This window comes from Chelon labrosus (assembly GCF_963514085.1).
Source record: "Chelon labrosus genome assembly, chromosome: 3".
NCBI lineage: Eukaryota > Metazoa > Chordata > Actinopteri > Mugiliformes > Mugilidae > Chelon > Chelon labrosus.
Genome location: NC_140339.1, coordinates 162,971 through 180,127, shown reverse-complemented (window position 1 = coordinate 180,127; position 17,157 = coordinate 162,971). Strand labels below are relative to the sequence as shown.

At 43.7% G+C, this 17,157-nt stretch overlaps 2 protein-coding genes across 7 annotated transcripts in view; one reads left to right on the top strand and one right to left on the bottom strand.

Annotated features, from left to right (window-relative positions):
- Nucleotides 1-149: 149 nt before the first annotated feature.
- Nucleotides 150-2,654, bottom strand: agrp (agouti related neuropeptide). 2 transcript variants are annotated; one of them, XM_084574870.1, is made up of 4 exons: nt 2,440-2,654; nt 2,020-2,230; nt 938-1,035; nt 150-858 (listed from the first exon to the last, which is right to left on the bottom strand). In XM_084574870.1, exons 2-4 carry the CDS (start codon nt 2,156-2,158, stop codon nt 667-669), a joined length of 429 nt encoding a protein of 142 aa, XP_084430996.1. In that variant the 5' UTR covers nt 2,159-2,230; nt 2,440-2,654; the 3' UTR covers nt 150-666. The 2 variants fall into 2 exon arrangements, with proteins under 2 accessions (XP_084430996.1, XP_084430997.1); XM_084574871.1 differs by lacking the exon at nt 2,440-2,654 and having other exon boundaries at nt 2,020-2,235.
- Nucleotides 2,655-4,917: 2,263 nt separating this feature from the next.
- vps13c (vacuolar protein sorting 13 homolog C) overlaps nt 4,918-17,157 on the top strand; it is a 59,449-nt gene continuing 47,209 nt past the window's right edge. For 2 of the 5 annotated variants that reach the window (XR_014698988.1, XR_014698989.1), the window contains exons 1-17: nt 4,918-5,750; nt 6,818-6,861; nt 7,073-7,115; nt 10,338-10,433; nt 11,234-11,335; nt 12,972-13,081; nt 13,168-13,227; nt 13,311-13,370; nt 13,481-13,561; nt 13,686-13,743; nt 13,989-14,116; nt 14,195-14,301; nt 14,461-14,635; nt 15,140-15,202; nt 15,285-15,423; nt 15,498-15,598; nt 15,787-15,929. Coding sequence is in view for 3 of the 5 variants with exons in the window: in XM_084541947.1 (XP_084398073.1) it covers nt 5,651-5,750; nt 6,818-6,861; nt 7,073-7,115; nt 10,338-10,433; nt 11,234-11,335; nt 12,972-13,081; nt 13,168-13,227; nt 13,311-13,370; nt 13,481-13,561; nt 13,686-13,743; nt 13,989-14,116; nt 14,195-14,301; nt 14,461-14,635; nt 15,140-15,202; nt 15,285-15,423; nt 15,498-15,598; nt 15,787-15,929 (1,610 nt within the window). In the remaining 2 variants the exon portion in view is untranslated. Of the gene's footprint in view, nt 5,751-6,429; nt 6,503-6,817; nt 6,862-7,072; nt 7,116-10,337; nt 10,434-11,233; nt 11,336-12,971; nt 13,082-13,167; nt 13,228-13,310; nt 13,371-13,480; nt 13,562-13,685; nt 13,744-13,988; nt 14,117-14,194; nt 14,302-14,460; nt 14,636-15,139; nt 15,203-15,284; nt 15,424-15,497; nt 15,599-15,786; nt 15,930-17,157 lie in introns of those variants that run through there. The other 3 variants (XM_084541947.1, XM_084541945.1, XM_084541946.1) reach the window with 3 other exon arrangements.

Below are 17,157 nucleotides of genomic sequence, written 5' to 3'. Positions count from 1 at the left end.
TCTTCCTGTTAAAGGGAGTTTTTCCTGCCACCGTTGCCTTCAGGCTGCTCTGGGGGTTTCAGGCCGGGTTTTTGTAAAACGTCTTGAGATGATTTGTATTGTTATTGACGCTATATAAATAAAATTGAATTGAATTGAATTGAACTGACTCTGAATCATATGATCATTTATTTTCCTCATTTACACAAAGGTCACAACAATCCAACATGTTACACAAAGATCAACGTGTTTCCTGTCGGCAGCGCTCCTGGTCCGGTGTCAGTTGTGTCTCTAGTTGTGTCTCTAGTTATGTCTCTAGTTGTGTCTCTAGTTGTGTCTCTAGTTGTGTCTCTAGTTGCGTATCTAGTTATGTCTCCAGTTGTGTCTCTAGTTGTGTCTCTAGTTGTGTCTCTAGTTGTGTCTCTACGTGCATCTCTAGGTGTGTCTCTAGTTGTGTCTCTAGGTGTGACTCTAGTTGTGTCTCTACGTGCATCTCTAGTTGTCCCTCTAGTTATGTCTCTAGTTGTGTCTCTAGTTATGTCTCTCGGTGTGTCTCTAGTTGTGTCTCTAGTTGTGTCTCTACGTGCATCTCTAGGTATGTCTCTAGGTGTGTCTCTACGTGCATTTCAAGGTGTGTCTCTAGTTGTGTCTGTAGTTGTGTCTCTACGTGCATCTCTAGGTATATGGTCAGGTGCGTCTGGGAGGACACGTGTGGCCGACCCGGCGGCAGTAGCAGATGGCGTTAAAGAAGCGGCAGTAGCAGGTGTCACAGGGGTCGCAGCAGGGCAGGGGGTAGCCCAGACAGGACTGCTGGTGAGGAATGCAGCGACGAGGTGAACGCATGGAACGACCCTGGAGCTGCAGCGCCGCTGAAGAGTCCTGTTACAAACAGAGGAAACGAGGAGGTGAACCCTGAGAAGTTAACGAGGAGCTGGGGGAGAAAAAAAACAGACCTCACCTCATCATAGGAGCCTGGCTCCATCAGGAAGTGATCCTCCACTGAGTCCACAGGCAGGAGGGCGGGGTCATGCACAGGGTCAGGGGCGTGGCTTCTCTCTGCAGAACAAAATAGACTGTCAGGACTTTTCAGGACTTTTCAGGACCTTCAGGGTCTGAGATCGCTGTGTCACATTTCTGGGATGATGGTAGTTGATTCAAGAGCATCAATGAAATCTTTCAGAAACATCTGACTCTTCTCTTTAGCTCAGTGTCAGGAGTTGACAACAGTGAATTGATCACATCCAACACGCACACACATATATAATCTACATATACTGTCTAATAATCTAAAGAATAAAATCTAGAGACATAAGACATAAGACGTTTATTTAATCCCATGTGTGGGAAATTTCCTTGTTCCAGTAGCACAGAATTTGGCAAAAAAATATTTATACAGAAAGACAGTGATGACTTTGAACAGGGAAAAGGCTATCAAAAAACACAAATACAAAAATTTAAAAAATATATATCAAAAAAATATACAAAAGAATGACCATACTCTGAGAAAATATAGGGAGGAGAAATAACTAGAAAATATAAGACATTCTGTATGTACAGTGTGGAGAATGGTGGAATAAACTTTACAAATAAATAGTTGCTTAACCTTTGAGAAAGACATTTTGAGTTGGTGAGGTAGTGGTTTGTGCAAAAACAGGCAGTGCAAAGAAGCTTAGTTTGTGCAAAAAGAAAAGTACAGTTACTATTGACTCAGGCTGGTGTTGTTTAGCCTGATGGCAGCTGGGATGAATGACCTGCGGTAGCGTTCCTTCTTGCATCGTGGATGCAGCAGCCTGCTGCTATCTAGAACATGTATTTGAAGTAATCTAAATGAATGAATGAGTGAATCAATCAATCAATCAATCAATCAATCAATTATCCAGCTCCAACACAGCAAACTGAATCTAAATTAGACACTCCTCCTTCTTTCCTTTTCCACTGAGGCTGACACGTGGAGCAGGAGTTTCTGTTTGTGGCTCGTACATTAACTTGACGATCACAGCCTTAAAGTAAAGGATGAATGTGTCTACAGGTGTTACTGACCCAGGTCCGACAGGTAGGAAGGTTCAGTGTGGCGGCCGGCTGTCAGACCTTCGTCCAGTTGAATGTTTCCATGAACCAGAGAGGAGGAGAGCTGCAGCAGACTGTACGACCAACAACACAGCAGTACGAAGCCAAACATCCTGCAGCCGTCACACAGAACAAGAAGAAGAAGAATGTGCACCACAACTCCCACAATCCTCAGCTTCAGCCTCTGAACAGACAAACACAGCTTCAGTGTTGATGTCACCACAGAAATAAAACAGAACAACAGGAAAGTCATTTATAAGAATCGATCGGTTCATAGAAAACTCTCTCACAAACACTCAAACCTCATTGAAGCTGCTTTTCTTCAGACTGTAATAAATAAAATAACTAAAAAAGACTCTCTGTGAGGGGCGTCTGACAGAAGAAGAGACTCACCTGTTGCTGTGACTCTGATGTGTCTCGTTCTGAGGGGACGGAGGACGATTTAAAGACCCTGGACAGGAAGGAAGTCACATGACCAGCTGCTTTGCATCATCACAAACACTGTGACCTTGTAGAGAAACATCCGACGACGCATCTGATGTTAATTGACCTGTATGAGAGGCTCTGGTTCTAAAGTCAAGGCTGGTCAGATTTTATTTGGATTTACTGTATTTACTATGTATTAACTGTATTTTATTTTACCCACTCACTGTGGATTTTATTTGATCACATTCAGTGAAACAACATCCAACACATCAGTCTCAGCAGACAGAGATGAAGGTTTTCTCTCTTCGTCTAAACCCTCCTGGAAGTCTCTCCTGATGGTTCTGGTCTCCTCTGACCGTTCTACAATAAACCATCTCCTCTATCGTCTGCAGAGAAGTTCTCAGTGTTTCTGGAATATTTGATATGTTTGGGTTGTATGTTTCTGTTTCCTGTTTCCTGTTTCCGTGTGTTTCTTGTCCTGCTTTACTTCCCATGTTTGATAAGGTTCTCCTCATTAGTTTCACCTGTGTCTCGTTAACCTGTCCTGTGCTTATCTAGTCTTGTCTTTCATTTTGTTCTTTGTCAAGCCATCTGTGAAGTTTCCTCCATCAAGTGTTTTTTGTTTTGTTATCTGCTTGTTGTATTCTCATGTTTCTGTTCTACCCCTTGCAACCCCCTACCTACTACCCCTTTCCAAATTTTTTTGTTTTATTTTTGGTGTTTGGATTTGTGTTTGTGGATACCTGCTATCCCTGCAGTGTTTCTGTTGTTTTGTCTTCTGTAAGTTTTTATTGTTATTTTGTTTCCTGCTCCTGTGTTTTTGTCCTATCGCACCATTCAACACCACCAAAATGTGACACAACAAACAGCCATGGACGCAGCGGCACAGTTTTTTCCAATGAAGCTCAAGAGAGAAGGCAGGTGGTTTTGTCTTCTTTAGACATGTTGGACTGGGGCACAGGCCTGAATTTGAGCCTAGCAGAACACTGCTAGCCTTGAGGGTTTGAATAAGAAGACATGGCCCTCGTGGATGGCATAACTCCCGGCCTACTAGCTGTCAGCCTGCTGCTACCTGACCTACTTACCACAGCCAGCAGTCCCCAGACCTGCAAGCCACCAACCTGCTGCAATCTCCAGTCCAGCCCCATAGACATTTGCCTTCTGGCAGACACCTTCCCCCAGGGCAATCGGTGCCCGGACTACGCCAACACCACGGTTTGTGTCTTGTACTTGTAATTGGCCCCCAGGGGCAAATAAAGTTTTCTGAATCTGAGGTCTGTCGAGGCCTCCCAGGCTACAGTGTCAGAGATCCCTCCCCCTGAGTCTGAGACTGGTCCAGGCATCGAGATTCTGCTCTGGTTCCCAAAGACGACTCTGGTTCTGTCCCTCTTGTCGAAGCCTCTTGGCTTCTCTTGTTTTGATCCTTCCAGAATCCTTCTGCCCACCCAGTTCAATCTGGACTTTTGTTTCTTGGGACTTTGCCTCCCTGTGTCCCGTGTTTGGGTCCTACCTCACCATTCAACACCATTAAAACGTGACAATATTTTGTTCCTTTAGTCTCATGAAGGATGCGATCTCTCTGGAGGAACCGATGTCTCTGGAGAATGTGATGTGTCCTCTGTGACACGGCCCTGGTGACTGATGAGTTTATTTATATTAAACTAGAACAACAGGAACTAAACTGAAAGATTAAATGTTGATGAAAATCAGAGCGTTCCTCTTCCAGGCAGCGTTTTCATCGTCCTATAATCAGCTGATCAATAACTGTGGAGTGTTCATTAGAGCTCGGTAATCTTAGTAATGACTGGAGAACATTAGATCAGCTGCTTCCTCAACCTTTCTTCTATTATCACCAATCTACGGCCTGGTTAGACTCCACCTCCTCCACATCTTCCGACCACAAACATGGCGCCGACTCACACTGATGATGTAAATAGTAAATGTTTTTGTATTTATATTGCGCTTTTCTACCTGTTGGTTTAAAAAGTGCTCTACAGACGTCACTGCAGCACTCAGCTCAAAGTAGATGAGGCGATGCTGCAGGTAACGCACCTTAACCACGGACTCAGAGACCACTGATTACAGCCCATCAACAGGAAATCACCTTAATCAATGTTTATCTGACCCTGTTCCAGGCTGAGTTGTTACCGTGGTAACTGTGTATGTTAACAGGTGTGGTGCAGGTGGTCAGAGTGGACCTAGAGACCCCGTTGACTTCTTTCGTGAGGGTCAGCGTTAACCTGAGGATTTATTTGGTCTGATCTGAATGAACTCAACTTCTACTGCTTCAACAAACTCACAAAACAGCAAAAACAGAAAATAATAATTATAATCTCTTTTACACTGATCACATGACATGCTTTAAACAGGAAGTAGAAGCAGCTCATGTGGAGGAAACATCTGCAGAAAAGACTCCTTAAAGTCACACAGGATGAACTTTCTAAATTTATTCATAAAATTACTGAAAAACATCAGATGAGGTGCTGAAAGTAAACAAAGAGAACCCCATTAAAAATATAAAACAGAAATATTATACTTCTGTATTTGTTTATTCAGTTAAATGAGATGCAGCTCTAGGATTCCAAGTTAATTTCAAGGTCAAATTAGAGTCCATGTGTTCACAGCTGTTTTCAATCAATAATGAGACTCAGGTGTCGTTCAGTTCCTGGTTTATTTAAAAAGAAAAAAGAAAAAAGAAACCCAATAGAAATGTTGTGGAAGGACCTGAAGCAAGCAGTTGATGTGAGGAAACCCACCAACATCTCAGAACTGAAGTGGTTCTGTTCTGAGGAATGGGCTAAAATTCCTCCAAGCTGCTGTAGACCACTGATCAGCTGTTACCAGGAACATTTAGTGCCAAGGAGGTCACAGCAGATACTGGACACAAGGAGGAACTGATATGTAATATTGGCTCACTTTACTGAATGAGAGTTAGGGATCGAGGACTAAACACAATCACTACACATCCCCCACTTCCGTTAAAATACCTTTTTTTAGTGAGTATATATCTTTATTGCCCGCTCAGACAAACACAGTCTCTGCTCGATGCTCTCCGTCCTCCGCCAGGCTTTATAGTCGAGTCCAGAGGCAGTCGAACTTGAATCTGACATCATCTAGGGCGGAAAACAGGTGAAGTCTGACGGTGACCCGAACCTGGGTCCGACCCGAACTGTCAGTCATGGTGTTCGAGTCCCTGGTCAGCGACCTGCTCAACAGGTTCATCGGAGACTACGTGGAGAACCTGGACAAGTCTCAGCTGAAGATCGGAATCTGGGGAGGTGAGCTCCGGAGCTAGCTAGCTGCTACCGCGGTGTCTCAGACCAGACTCCATTATTAAATAGCACACTTTTAAATGAGCGCCTCTCGCTGCTGAGAGAACACTTCTTAGAACATGTCGGCTTATTTAATCCTGAGGAACAGACTCTACTCTGAACGTCGGCATCAATCAGAGGCATTAGTTCCAACAGACTCGGTTTTTATGTCCGAACTTGTTCTGCTGCTCCAACACATCTCCACCGAACCACGGGCAGACGTCAGCGGAAGCGACGGCGTTGTTATTGTTCTGAACACGAGGTTCTGTTGATTCTAGGTTCTATCAACTGATCCAATGATTACCGAATCAAAGAGCCTCTCACAGTGATCAGAATCAACAAACGCAGTTCCGGGTTGGACTGTCAGAGTCTGACCCGATACTCGTTCACCTTAAATTAGAAGAAATTTGAATGAGGTTCGGCAGGAACAGGACACACACACACCCACCCACACACACACACACACACACGCACGTCATGTGATACACCGGAAGTTCGCAGTTAATTCACTAAACGCAGTTAAACTGCTGCTTATCAGCTCACCACACTCCGTCTCCAGTTCACCCGTCACCATCAACGTTATCTTCCTCCTCCACCGTCTCTTCTCTTACAGACCTTCACTCTTTATACTGATGTTAGTGTTAAAGTTGTGTAGTGTTTACATTGATGTGTGTGTGTCAGTGTGATGGTTAAAACGCACAGGACGTGACCTGTCTCAGGTAATCTGCTCAGTGAGTTTAATCAGTCATGTGACCAATGGAAGGTTTCCTTCTCAGGTGTGAACAGGTACAAACAGGTGTGACCAAATGTCACAGAGAAGAATGCAACCAGACAGAAAGAGATGACACACACGACACACACGACACACATGACACACACGACACACACGACACACACATGTTACTGATCAGATTTCACTGGTCCAGAGTAAACTGGTCTTTACAGCAAGGGTTAGGGATAGGGTAAAGTTCTGGTTCTGGTTGGTTAGGGTCTGGTTCTGGTTCTACTGACTGGTTGTTGTTGTGTCTCTGTAGGAAACGTTGTCCTAGAGAACCTGAAGGTGAAGGAGAACGCTCTGGTGAGTGTCCTGTCCGGGGCAGCTCTTATTGTGGCGGTGTTGTGAAGCCTCGTGGCTCGTCCTGGTCACAGATCCGTGAAATCACCGCAGCCACAAACAGGGAGTGATCGCATGACCACTGTTGACTCAAACCACTTCCTGTTTGTCTTTCAAATATTGGTTCAGAGTGAGACACCAATAACAAGATGCTGACTGTGTGTTTATGTTTCAGAGCGAGTTCGATGTTCCCTTCAAAGTAAAAGCTGGACAGATCGGTGAGTACTGACCCCGGACCACTGACCTCTGACCTCTGACCTCTTGAACCTTTCTCCACTTTTTTTTGCTCCGTCACTGCTTCACATCAACAGGTTTCCCTCAGCTCACATCAGCTGCTGATAATCACTTTAATTTTAGAAGAACTGAAGAGACTCAGAACACTGATGATGACGATGACCTAGATGATTTTAATAACAGTTATTAGAAACATCAGGGACTGGTTTGACCTCTTGTCATCTAGTGATGTGTAATTAGGTCAGAGGTCGTCTGGAATCTTAATCCCTGTGAATCGACCACATCTTTAATTATAATGTAAAATTCAAACCACTAATCACCATCAAGATTTCTCCAAACACAGAGGTCCTGAGATAAAACTGATCCAGAGTGAATCAACATCACTGTGTTTTTATTTGTTTAAAGAGTTGAGTTTCTTTTCATCCAGAATCCCTGAGAATAGAGCTTCAGATAAAACGGATATCTGAGAATAGAGCTTCAGATAAAACGGATATCTGAGAATAGAGCTTCAGATAAAACGGATATCTGAGAATAGAGCTTCAGATAAAACGGATATCTGAGAATAGAGCTTCAGATAAAACGGATATCTGAGAATAGAGCTTCAGATAAAACAGATATCTGAGAATAGAGCTTCAGATAAAACGGATATCTGAGAATAGAGCTTCAGATAAAACAGATATCTGAGAATAGAGCTTCAGATAAAACAGATATCTGAGAATAGAGCTTCAGATAAAACAGATACCTGAGAATAGAGCTTCAGATAAAACAGATACCTGAGAATAGAGCTTCAGATAAAACAGATACCTGGGAATAGAGCTTCAGATAAAACTGATCTCTGGGAATAGAGCTTCAGATAAACTGATCTCTGAGAATAGAGCTTCAGATAAAATGATCTCTGAGAATAGAGCTTCAGATAAAATAATCTCTGAGAATAGAGCTTCAGATAAAATAATCTCTGAGAATAGAGCTTCAGATAAAATAATCTCTGAGAATAGAGCTTCAGATAAAATAATCTCTGAGAATAGAGCTTCAGATAAAATAATCTCTGAGAATAGAGCTTCAGATAAAATAATCTCTGAGAATAGAGCTTCAGATAAAACGGATATCTGAGAATAGAGCTTCAGATAAAACAGATATCTGAGAATTGAGCTTCAGATAAAACTGATCTCTGAGAATAGAGCTTCAGATAAAACGGATCTCTGAGAATAGAGCTTCAGATAAAACGGATCTCTGAGAATAGAGCTTCAGATAAAACTGATATCTGAGAATAGAGCTTCAGATAAAATAATCTCTGAGAATAGCGCTTCAGATAAAACTGATCTCTGAGAATAGAGCTTCAGATAAAACTGATATCTGAGAATAGAGCTTCAGATAAAACTGATATCTGAGAATAGAGTTTCAGATAAAATAATCTCTGAGAATAGAGTTTCAGATAAAATAATCTCTGAGAATAGAGTTTCAGATAAAATAGAGCTTCAGATAGAATAATCTCTGAGAATAGAGCTTCAGATAAAATAATCTCTGAGAATAGAGCTTCAGATAAAACTGATCTCTGAGAATAGAGCTTCAGATAAAACTGATCTCTGAGAATAGAGCTTCAGATAAAATAATCTCTGAGAATAGAGCTTCAGATAAAATAATCTCTGAGAATAGAGCTTCAGATAAAACTGATATCTGAGAATAGAGCTTCAGATAAAACTGATCTCTGAGAATAGAGCTTCAGATAAAATAATCTCTGAGAATAGAGCTTCAGATAAAATAATCTCTGACAATAGAGCTTCAGATAAAATAATCTGACAATAGAGCTTCAGATAAAATAATCTCTGACAATAGAGCTTCAGATAAAATAATCTCTGACAATAGAGCTTCAGATAAAACAGATATCTGAGAATAGAGCTTCAGATAAAAATGATCTCTGAGAATAGAGCTTCAGATAAAAATGATCTCTGAGAATAGAGCTTCAGATAAAACAGATATCTGAGAATAGAGCTTCAGATAAAACTGATCTCTGAGAATAGAGCTTCAGATAAAATGGATCTCTGAGAATAGAGCTTCAGATAAAATAATCTCTGAGAATAGAGCTTCAGATAAAATAATCTCTGAGAATAGAGCTTCAGATAAAATAATCTCTGAGAATAGAGCTTCAGATAAAATAATCTCTGAGAATAGAGCTTCAGATAAAACTGATATTTGAGAATAGAGCTTCAGATAAAACTGATCTCTGAGAATAGAGCTTCAGATAAAACTGATCTCTGAGAATAGAGCTTCAGATAAAAATGATCTCTGAGAATAGAGCTTCAGATAAAATGATCTCTGAGAATAGAGCTTCGGATAAACTAATATCTGAGAACAGAGCTTCAGATAAAACTAATCTCTGAGAACAGAGCTTCAGATAAAACTAATCTCTGAGAATAGAGCTTCAGATAAAACTAATCTCTGAGAATAGAGCTTCAGATAAAATAATCTCTGAGAATAGAGCTTCAGATAAAATAATCTCTGAGAATTGAGCTTCAGATCTTCAGATCTCTGAGAACAGAGCTTCAGATGAAACTGATCTCTGAGAACAGAGCTTCCGATGAAACTGATCTCTGACAACAGAGCTTCCGATGAAACTGATCTCTGACAACAGAGCTTCAGAGCAGGAGATGAATGAAGAACCTGTTCATGTGTCATCATCCAGTCGGTTCTGGTCCCGTTTTCTTTGAGCTTCTTGAATCCAGACCCGTGAACAAACAAGTGTCAGAAGAGGAGGAAGTGAGGGACAGAGAGCCCTCTGGGTAATGTAGTTGGGTGGGTCAGCATCAGGGTTTAGGGACAAATAGAAACCTGAGCTGGTGAATACTTGGATGTTGGTGGAGATCAGTCTGAGACCATCACTGAGAGTCTTCCAGGAACAGGAAATGAAGGACCACAGAGATGAGGTCCAACAACTGGTTGGAAGAATACCCTTCACCCCAATTGACTTCACATTTAAGAAGTGTCAACAAAGGTTCAGGGCGTAAAACTAAAACATCTTCATATCGGGGGACAGTGTGGAGAACCTCATAAAACATGGACGGTTCACAGGTCTCAACATTAATATGATGACGGTTTATGTTCCTACAGTTTATTCCATGACTCTGGACAGTTTCTAATTATTGTAGTTTATATTTCTAGACAGATGATTGCCCAACCCTTCAGACGTCCTGTCTGTGTTTGCATTGCAGGTAAGCTGACGTTGAAGATTCCCTGGAAGAACCTGTACAATGAGGCCGTGGTGGTCACGTTGGAGGGTCTCTACCTGCTGGTTGTTCCTGGAGCCAGTAAGTCACTGTTTAAACCTCCATCAAGAGAGAAACCTTTAACAGCTTTAACACAACCAGACCAGAAACATCTGAAAACAGGGAGGGGAAAAGGAAGGAGATACGGTCAGACCAAGATCTGAATGTAGAGCATCTCAGGAAATCCCCGACTCTAGAGACTCTACTGGAGCTTTACTGGTTCTGGTGTGGTTCTGGTCTCTGAGATCAGATGGAGCCTTTAATGGCCTTGGAAAAAGAGAAGCTGAAACCGGAATAACATGAGCTCTGCAGCTGCAGTGTTTTCAGAGAACTCGGTGGATCAACCTGATAATCATGAATGACAGTAATGTGGAGTTGTTCATTGATGGAAGAACCTTCTGGATGGTTCTAAAAGACAAGTTTTTATTACTGAAGTGAGCTCATAGAGGAGTCCAGATGTGGACGAGTTCCTCCAGATGTTTGTGATGCTACTGTTCAGTTAATTTCTCCCGAGGACAAAAGAGTCAGACTCTTTGTCAAGCAGAGAACCACAGAGAACCACAGAGATCCACAGAGAAGGAAACTGATCTGGCATATTTAAAACTTGTTCTAGTTTCCTTCTGTTAGTGATAAATAAAATGTTGCTGTAACAGCACAGAGGGATTTATATTATTTGTTAATCTGTCCAGACCATGAAATCTTCTTCTTCTCCTTCTGCTTCTTCATCTCTAGTGACTTTTAAAGTGTGTTAGTGATTTCTACCAGGAGTTGAGAGTGAATAAATGGTACGAGTAGTTTCTCTGCAGCCCTGATGAGGCTCAAACGTCTGGTCTGTTCCTCAGCGATCAAATACGATGCAGCCAAGGAGGAGCGTTACCAGCAGGAGGCCAAGACCAGGGAGCTGCAGCGCATCGATGACGCTCTGCTGATGGCTGCACGTAGAGGTGAGACTGAATGACCCCTGACTAACATTTGACCCCTGACGTCTGACTGACCTCTGACCCTGTGATCCCGTCATTCTCTGTGCTTCCTGTCCGTCTTTCTAAATGGCTCAGTGATAGTTTATCTTCAGGAACTTTTCTGTGGAGCAGTGAATGGATGAGTGTGTAGCTGGGCGTGTCAATGCTAATATGCTAACATGCTAACGTGCCGTCTGTTTATTCATGCTGCGTTCGCTGTCAGCGTCTCAGACCGGAGATCTGCTGTTCAGCCTGGAGAAGGTTGTTTACAAGGAGCCGCACAACGGTAACACACAATGCAATGCACTTTAACACAACACGCAAAGTAACACGCAATGCAACACACACTCTAACACAAGTTGACAATTACTCAACTAGTCCGTACAACCCCTATACTGTAACTGCTTAGCCGTGTGTTAGCCGCGTGTTAGCCGTGTGTTAGCCGTGTGTTAGCTGTGTGCTGGTGACTGTGCTGCTTCTGCCTGTTCTTTCCGCGGCTGCTCTGTCTCTAACTGCTGTCTCTCTCTTTAACGCTGCTAAAGTTGCAAAAGGAAGTAAAAAACATAAAAAGACCAAAAAAGGCTTGAAGAAACTAAAACGACACGACAACAAGACAGGTGAGTTCCACGGGTGATCAGTCAGTCAGTCGTGGTTTAATGTCACACTGGGCGTGATTTAGCTGATGGAACTAGATAAAAGTTTTCCAGTCCGGGTGTGTGTCTGTCCAGGACCCGGTGTGTGTGTCTGTCAGGTGTTTCTTTTCAGGTAGAGGTGTGTGTGTGTGTGTGTGTGTGTCTGTCCAGGTCCAGGTGTGAGTCTGTCCAGGTCCAGGTTTGTGTCTGTCCAGGTCTAGATGTGTGTGTGTGCGTCTGTGTCCAGGTCCAGGTGTGTGTCTGTCCAGGTCTAGATGTGTGTGTGCGTGCGTGCGTGCGTGCGTGCCCGCGTGCGTGCCCGCGTGCATGCCCGCGTGCGTGCGTGCCTGCCCGCCTGCCCGCCTGCCCGTCCGTCCAGGTCCCAGTTTGTCTGTCCAGGTCCCGGTGTGTGTGTCTGTCCAGGTCTATGTGTGTGTGTGTGTGTGTGTGTGTGTGTGTGTGTGTGTGTGTCTGTCTGTCCAGCTGTTTCTTTTCAGGTAGAGGTATGTGTGTCCATTTCTAGGTGTTTCTTTTCAGGTCTAGATGTGTCTGTCCAGGTGTTTCTTTTCAGGTAGAGGTGTGTGTGTGTGTGTGTCTGTCCAGGTCCAGGTGTGAGTCTGTCCAGGTCCAGGTGTGTGTCTGTCCAGGTCTAGATGTGTGTGTGTGTGTGTGTCTGTCCAGGTCCAGGTGTGAGTCTGTCCAGGTCCAGGTGTGTGTCTGTCCAGGTCTAGATGTGTGTGTGTGCGTCTGTGTCCAGGTCCAGGTGTGTGTCTGTCCAGGTCTAGATGTGTGTGTGTCTGTCAAGGTGTTTCTTTTCAGGTAGATGTATGTGTGTCCATTTCTAGGTGTTTCTTTTCAGGTCTAGATGTGTCTGTCCAGGTAGAGGTGTGTCTGTTCAGGTCCAGGTGTGTGTGTATGTTCATGCCCAGGTGTGTCTATTCAGGTGTGTCAGGACTCGTGTATCTTGATAGTCTCTGGTCTCATTTCAGACAAACCTGTGGAGGAGAAGAAGGACACGTTTGTGGAGAAACTGGCAACTCAGGTGGTCAAGAACCTGCAGGTGAAGATCAGCAACATCCACCTGCGCTACGAGGACGATGTAAGTGACGATGTCTGGTTAGTGGGGGGACAGGTGAGGGGACACACTCTGCAGATGAGTGTCAGCTGATGTGTGGTGTGTTTCAGGTGTCAGACCCAGAGCGCCCCCTGTCTATGGGAATAACACTTTCAGAACTCAGCCTCCAGGTGAGACAGACAGACAGGTACGAGACACTGAGCTCTCCACGCCTGTGTCCAGGTGGTGTTGACCTGTCCTCTTTGTTTTTCAGACCACAGATGAGAACTGGAAGTCATGTATCCTAAACGAAGCTGCAAAGATCATCTATAAGGTGACAGAGGCTCTGTTCACCTCAGACTTACCTGCTTAGTGCCTGTCCTGTTGTTGTGTTGTTGATGTGTTTGTGTGTCTGTGTGTTGATGTGTTGTTGTGTCTGTGCAGCTCGGCCGTCTGGACTCTCTCTGCGCCTACTGGAATGTCAACAGTCCGATCTTCTACAAAGAATCTTGGGAGTACATTGTTGTGAGTTGATTCAGTCGCCATGGAGACGGAGACTTCCTTTAATGGCTCTATATTAATTTACATCAGATATCCCCCTCTTCTCCCTCCTCCTCCTCCTCTATCGCGTCCTCCTCTTGTCTTCCAGGACCAGTTGAAATGTGGGATCAGCAGTAAGGACCAGGAGCTGCCTCACTACCAGTACAGTGAGTTTAACTTTTGTTACGTTTGTCCAGTTTAACATCAGCTGACGGTTGTAGGGCTAAACCTTCTACTGCTGAAGACTAAACCTGAACTTTCATCAGTCGTTTGTTTTATCTACAGCAGGACAAACATGTGGTCTGACACCAGATCTGGTTATCAGTCTCAACCCGACGTTAATCTCATTCCATCTGATTGTTTTCTTTTTTGTCTTAAATGAGATTTAACTTGACTCTGTTTCTCTGTAAAGTTTTCAAGCCAATCTTTGCTTCTGCTAAAATCTGCATCAACCCAAATGCTGAGGTGGAGTTGAATACTCCAAAGGTGAACCTTCACCTCGAGGTCCAGAACATTGCCATCGAGATGACCCGACCACAGGTAAGAGATGAGGGATCACACAGAGACAGGTACCTGGGACACCTAGGACACATGTGACATCCTCTGTGTCCTCTTCAGTACCTGACCATGGTGGAGCTGTTGCAGTCCTTTGACTCCATGGTGAAGAACGCCCCCTACAGGAAGTTCAAGCCTGATGTCCCCGTCCACGAAAACGCCAAACTCTGGTCAGTTTGAAAACAAATTAGAATCTGATTTCATGGTTGTCCTGTTAGTGTTTTTTCTGGTTTGTTCTGGTTCTGGTTTGGTCTGTGCTGGTGTGTGTCTGGGCGCTGGTGCTGTACTATAATGTTCTTTAGGAAGCTCTTTTTTTCTGCCTCCCTCAGGTGGCGCTATGGCATCAACTGCGTCTTGGAGGTCCGCATCCGTCGCCTCAGTAACATGTGGTCCTGGTCCCACATCAGAAAGCACCGGGAGAACCTGAGGGCCTACAAGACCGCTTACAAGAGCAAACTACTGAGCCAGAGCAAGCCGGGCCAGGACACAGAGCGACACATCCAGGTGAGCGGGTGACAGGGTCCGACCTGAAACCAGCGTCAGCTACAGAGGAGGCTGTAGAGGAGCTACGCTGAGCCATCCACCCTACTAGTGATGAAATGTTTAACTGACTGAGATAATGACATCAGAAACCAGATGGCTGCCTGGGAATTATGAGTGAAGGCATACATACATATCTATGACTGTATATGAAACTCCCATTAAACAGGAAGAACCAGCTCATAGAGGAAACATCGAAGGCCAGGTAGGGACAGAAAGAAGGAGAAAGCAGATGAGTTCCTGCATACATCTGATCAGACATGCAGCATATAAATATAATACAACCCAGAGTCTGAAATCTAGGTGATGATATGTGGAGATTGATAAAGGACAGATCCATCATTCAGATCAGCAGCTACACAATGAGCTCAAAGCTTTAAATAAACAATGAATCCTGAACATCCTGTAAAGCAGCTGAAATTCTCTCAGATCATCTGAAACATTTTTCACTGCTTCCTGTTCCTCCAGGATCTGGAGAAGGTTCTGGATGTGTTCAACATCACTCTGGCCCGACAGCAGGCCCAGGCCGAGGTAAACAGGATGGAGCTTCACTCTTCTCTGATGAAGGTTTGACTGAGTCCAGTCTCACCGTTGACCCTCTGCTGTTGTTCAGGTCATCAGATCAGGACAGAAGGTGTTGGGGAAGAAGGTGTCGGGGGGGCAGAAGCAGGGAGGAGGCTTCTTCAGCGGCTGGTTTGGGAGGAAGTCCAAGAAGGAGGAGCAGGAGCAGGAGGAGAGCAAGGAGTTGGAGAGTAAGCGAGGTTCAGATCAGCAAACCTTCAATGTCTGTGGCCTGATAACTCAAGACTGGTCTGTTGTGGCTCAGGTTCAGGGCTGGACCAGCTCATGACGGCCGAGGAGAAGGAGAAGCTCTGTACGGCCATTGGCTACAGTGGCAGCTCCCACAACCTGACTTTACCCAGACAGGTAGACACACCTGTACCATGTTCTTCTCTAGCTTTACCCAGACAGGTAGACACACCTGTACCTTGTGGATCCACCATAAAGTCCTGTTGTGTAGAAGTCTCACAGTTAAACAGATGATCCTGCTGTGTTGTTGCTGTCTCGTGAAGAGTTGTGTCTCCTGGTTTAAGTTGGACTATACTGTGTTTCAGTATGTAGCCATGGTTGTCACCTTCCAGCTGTTGAGGACTTCAGTGATGGTCAGAGAGCAGCCTGGAGTCCCAGAGATCCTCAAGATCCAGATGATCGACCTCAGCACCAAAATATCTCAGAGACCTGGAGCTCAGGCCATTAGGTCAGTGATATTCTAAGATACATAGAATAGAATAGATCTTTATTGTCATTGTCACAAGAACATCGAAATTAAAAGTGCTCTTCTATCAGTGCATTATAAATAAACAAACATATAACAACATTTAGCAGCATAGGTAACACACACACACACACATGTACACACACTCATTGCATAAAAAAACACCCAGTCATATCATAAAAGTGCATATTATTTTTGTGCAGCATTGAGGATTGTTATTGCTGTTGGATAAAAACTGTGTTTGAGTCTATTTGTCCTTGCGTTTATTGATCGGTACCGTCTACTAGGGCTTTGACTTTTGCCCAAAAATCATATTCGAAGTTCATTTGTTTATTAATATTAAAATTCGAATATATTCGAATATTTATTAATTATATTTTGACCATTAAATGTCTTCAGTAAGACTGATATTGGTATCAAACTTAAGTTCTATATGTTCTGTCCACCAGAGGGCAGTGTATCAGTCAATGTTAATAGACTACGTGCACGAAAGGCTGAGTATTTATGCGTGTTAAAAATTTTATTATTAAGTAAACAAGATATGCAGTGTCGGAATGAAGATTTAACGAGCAGAATATAACAGAAGATGCTGTTACCACACAGTTAACGCTCCATCGGAAATACACAAGCTTACAGGAACCTAGCATGCTAACGTTACCTACAGGAGCCCAGATGACCAACAATAGCCTTGCTAATGAGCTCGCGATTTTACTTCACCAGGCGTGAAAAAAAAAAACTCGGAATCTGAATTGAAAACAACGTTTACAAGCAAACACATTTACAAAAAATTATTCCCATACAGGTTCGAATATTAAGAGATCCCTAAAATTCGTTCAATTTTTAAAATAATCGAATTGTATTCTGCAGAGTTCGCAGTCAAAGCCCTACCGTCTACCTGAAGGTAACAGCTCAAACAGGAAGTGAGGATGGTGGGTGTCCTTTATAATGTTCTGGACTTTTCTGAGACAACAGGAACTGTGTAGTTCTTCCAGTGTGTGGGGAGGGCAGCCAACGATCTTTTGGGTGGTGTTGATGACCCTCTGGAGCGCTTTCCTCTGAGCCGCTGTGCAGCTGGTGTAACATCTACACATGCAGTATGTCAGTATACTCTCAATGGAGGCACGATAGAAGGACACCAGCAGTCTTTGTGTGATGTTATTCCTCCTGAGTATTCTCAGGAAGTACAACCTCTGCTGGACCTTCTTCAGCA

What these genes read in the sequence shown, in the direction of transcription:
- agrp (XM_084574870.1), bottom strand. Translation starts at nt 2,158, where the DNA reads ATGTTTGGCTTCGTACTGCTGTGTTGTTGGTCGTACAGTCTGCTGCAG. An exon ending in TTCCTACCTGTCGGACCTGG is followed by an intron (nt 1,036 to 2,019) that starts GTCAGTAACACC and finishes TTTGTTCTGCAG; the next exon opens with AGAGAAGCCACGCCCCTGAC. An exon ending in AGCCAGGCTCCTATGATGAG is followed by an intron (nt 859 to 937) that starts GTGAGGTCTGTT and finishes TGTTTGTAACAG; the next exon opens with GACTCTTCAGCGGCGCTGCA.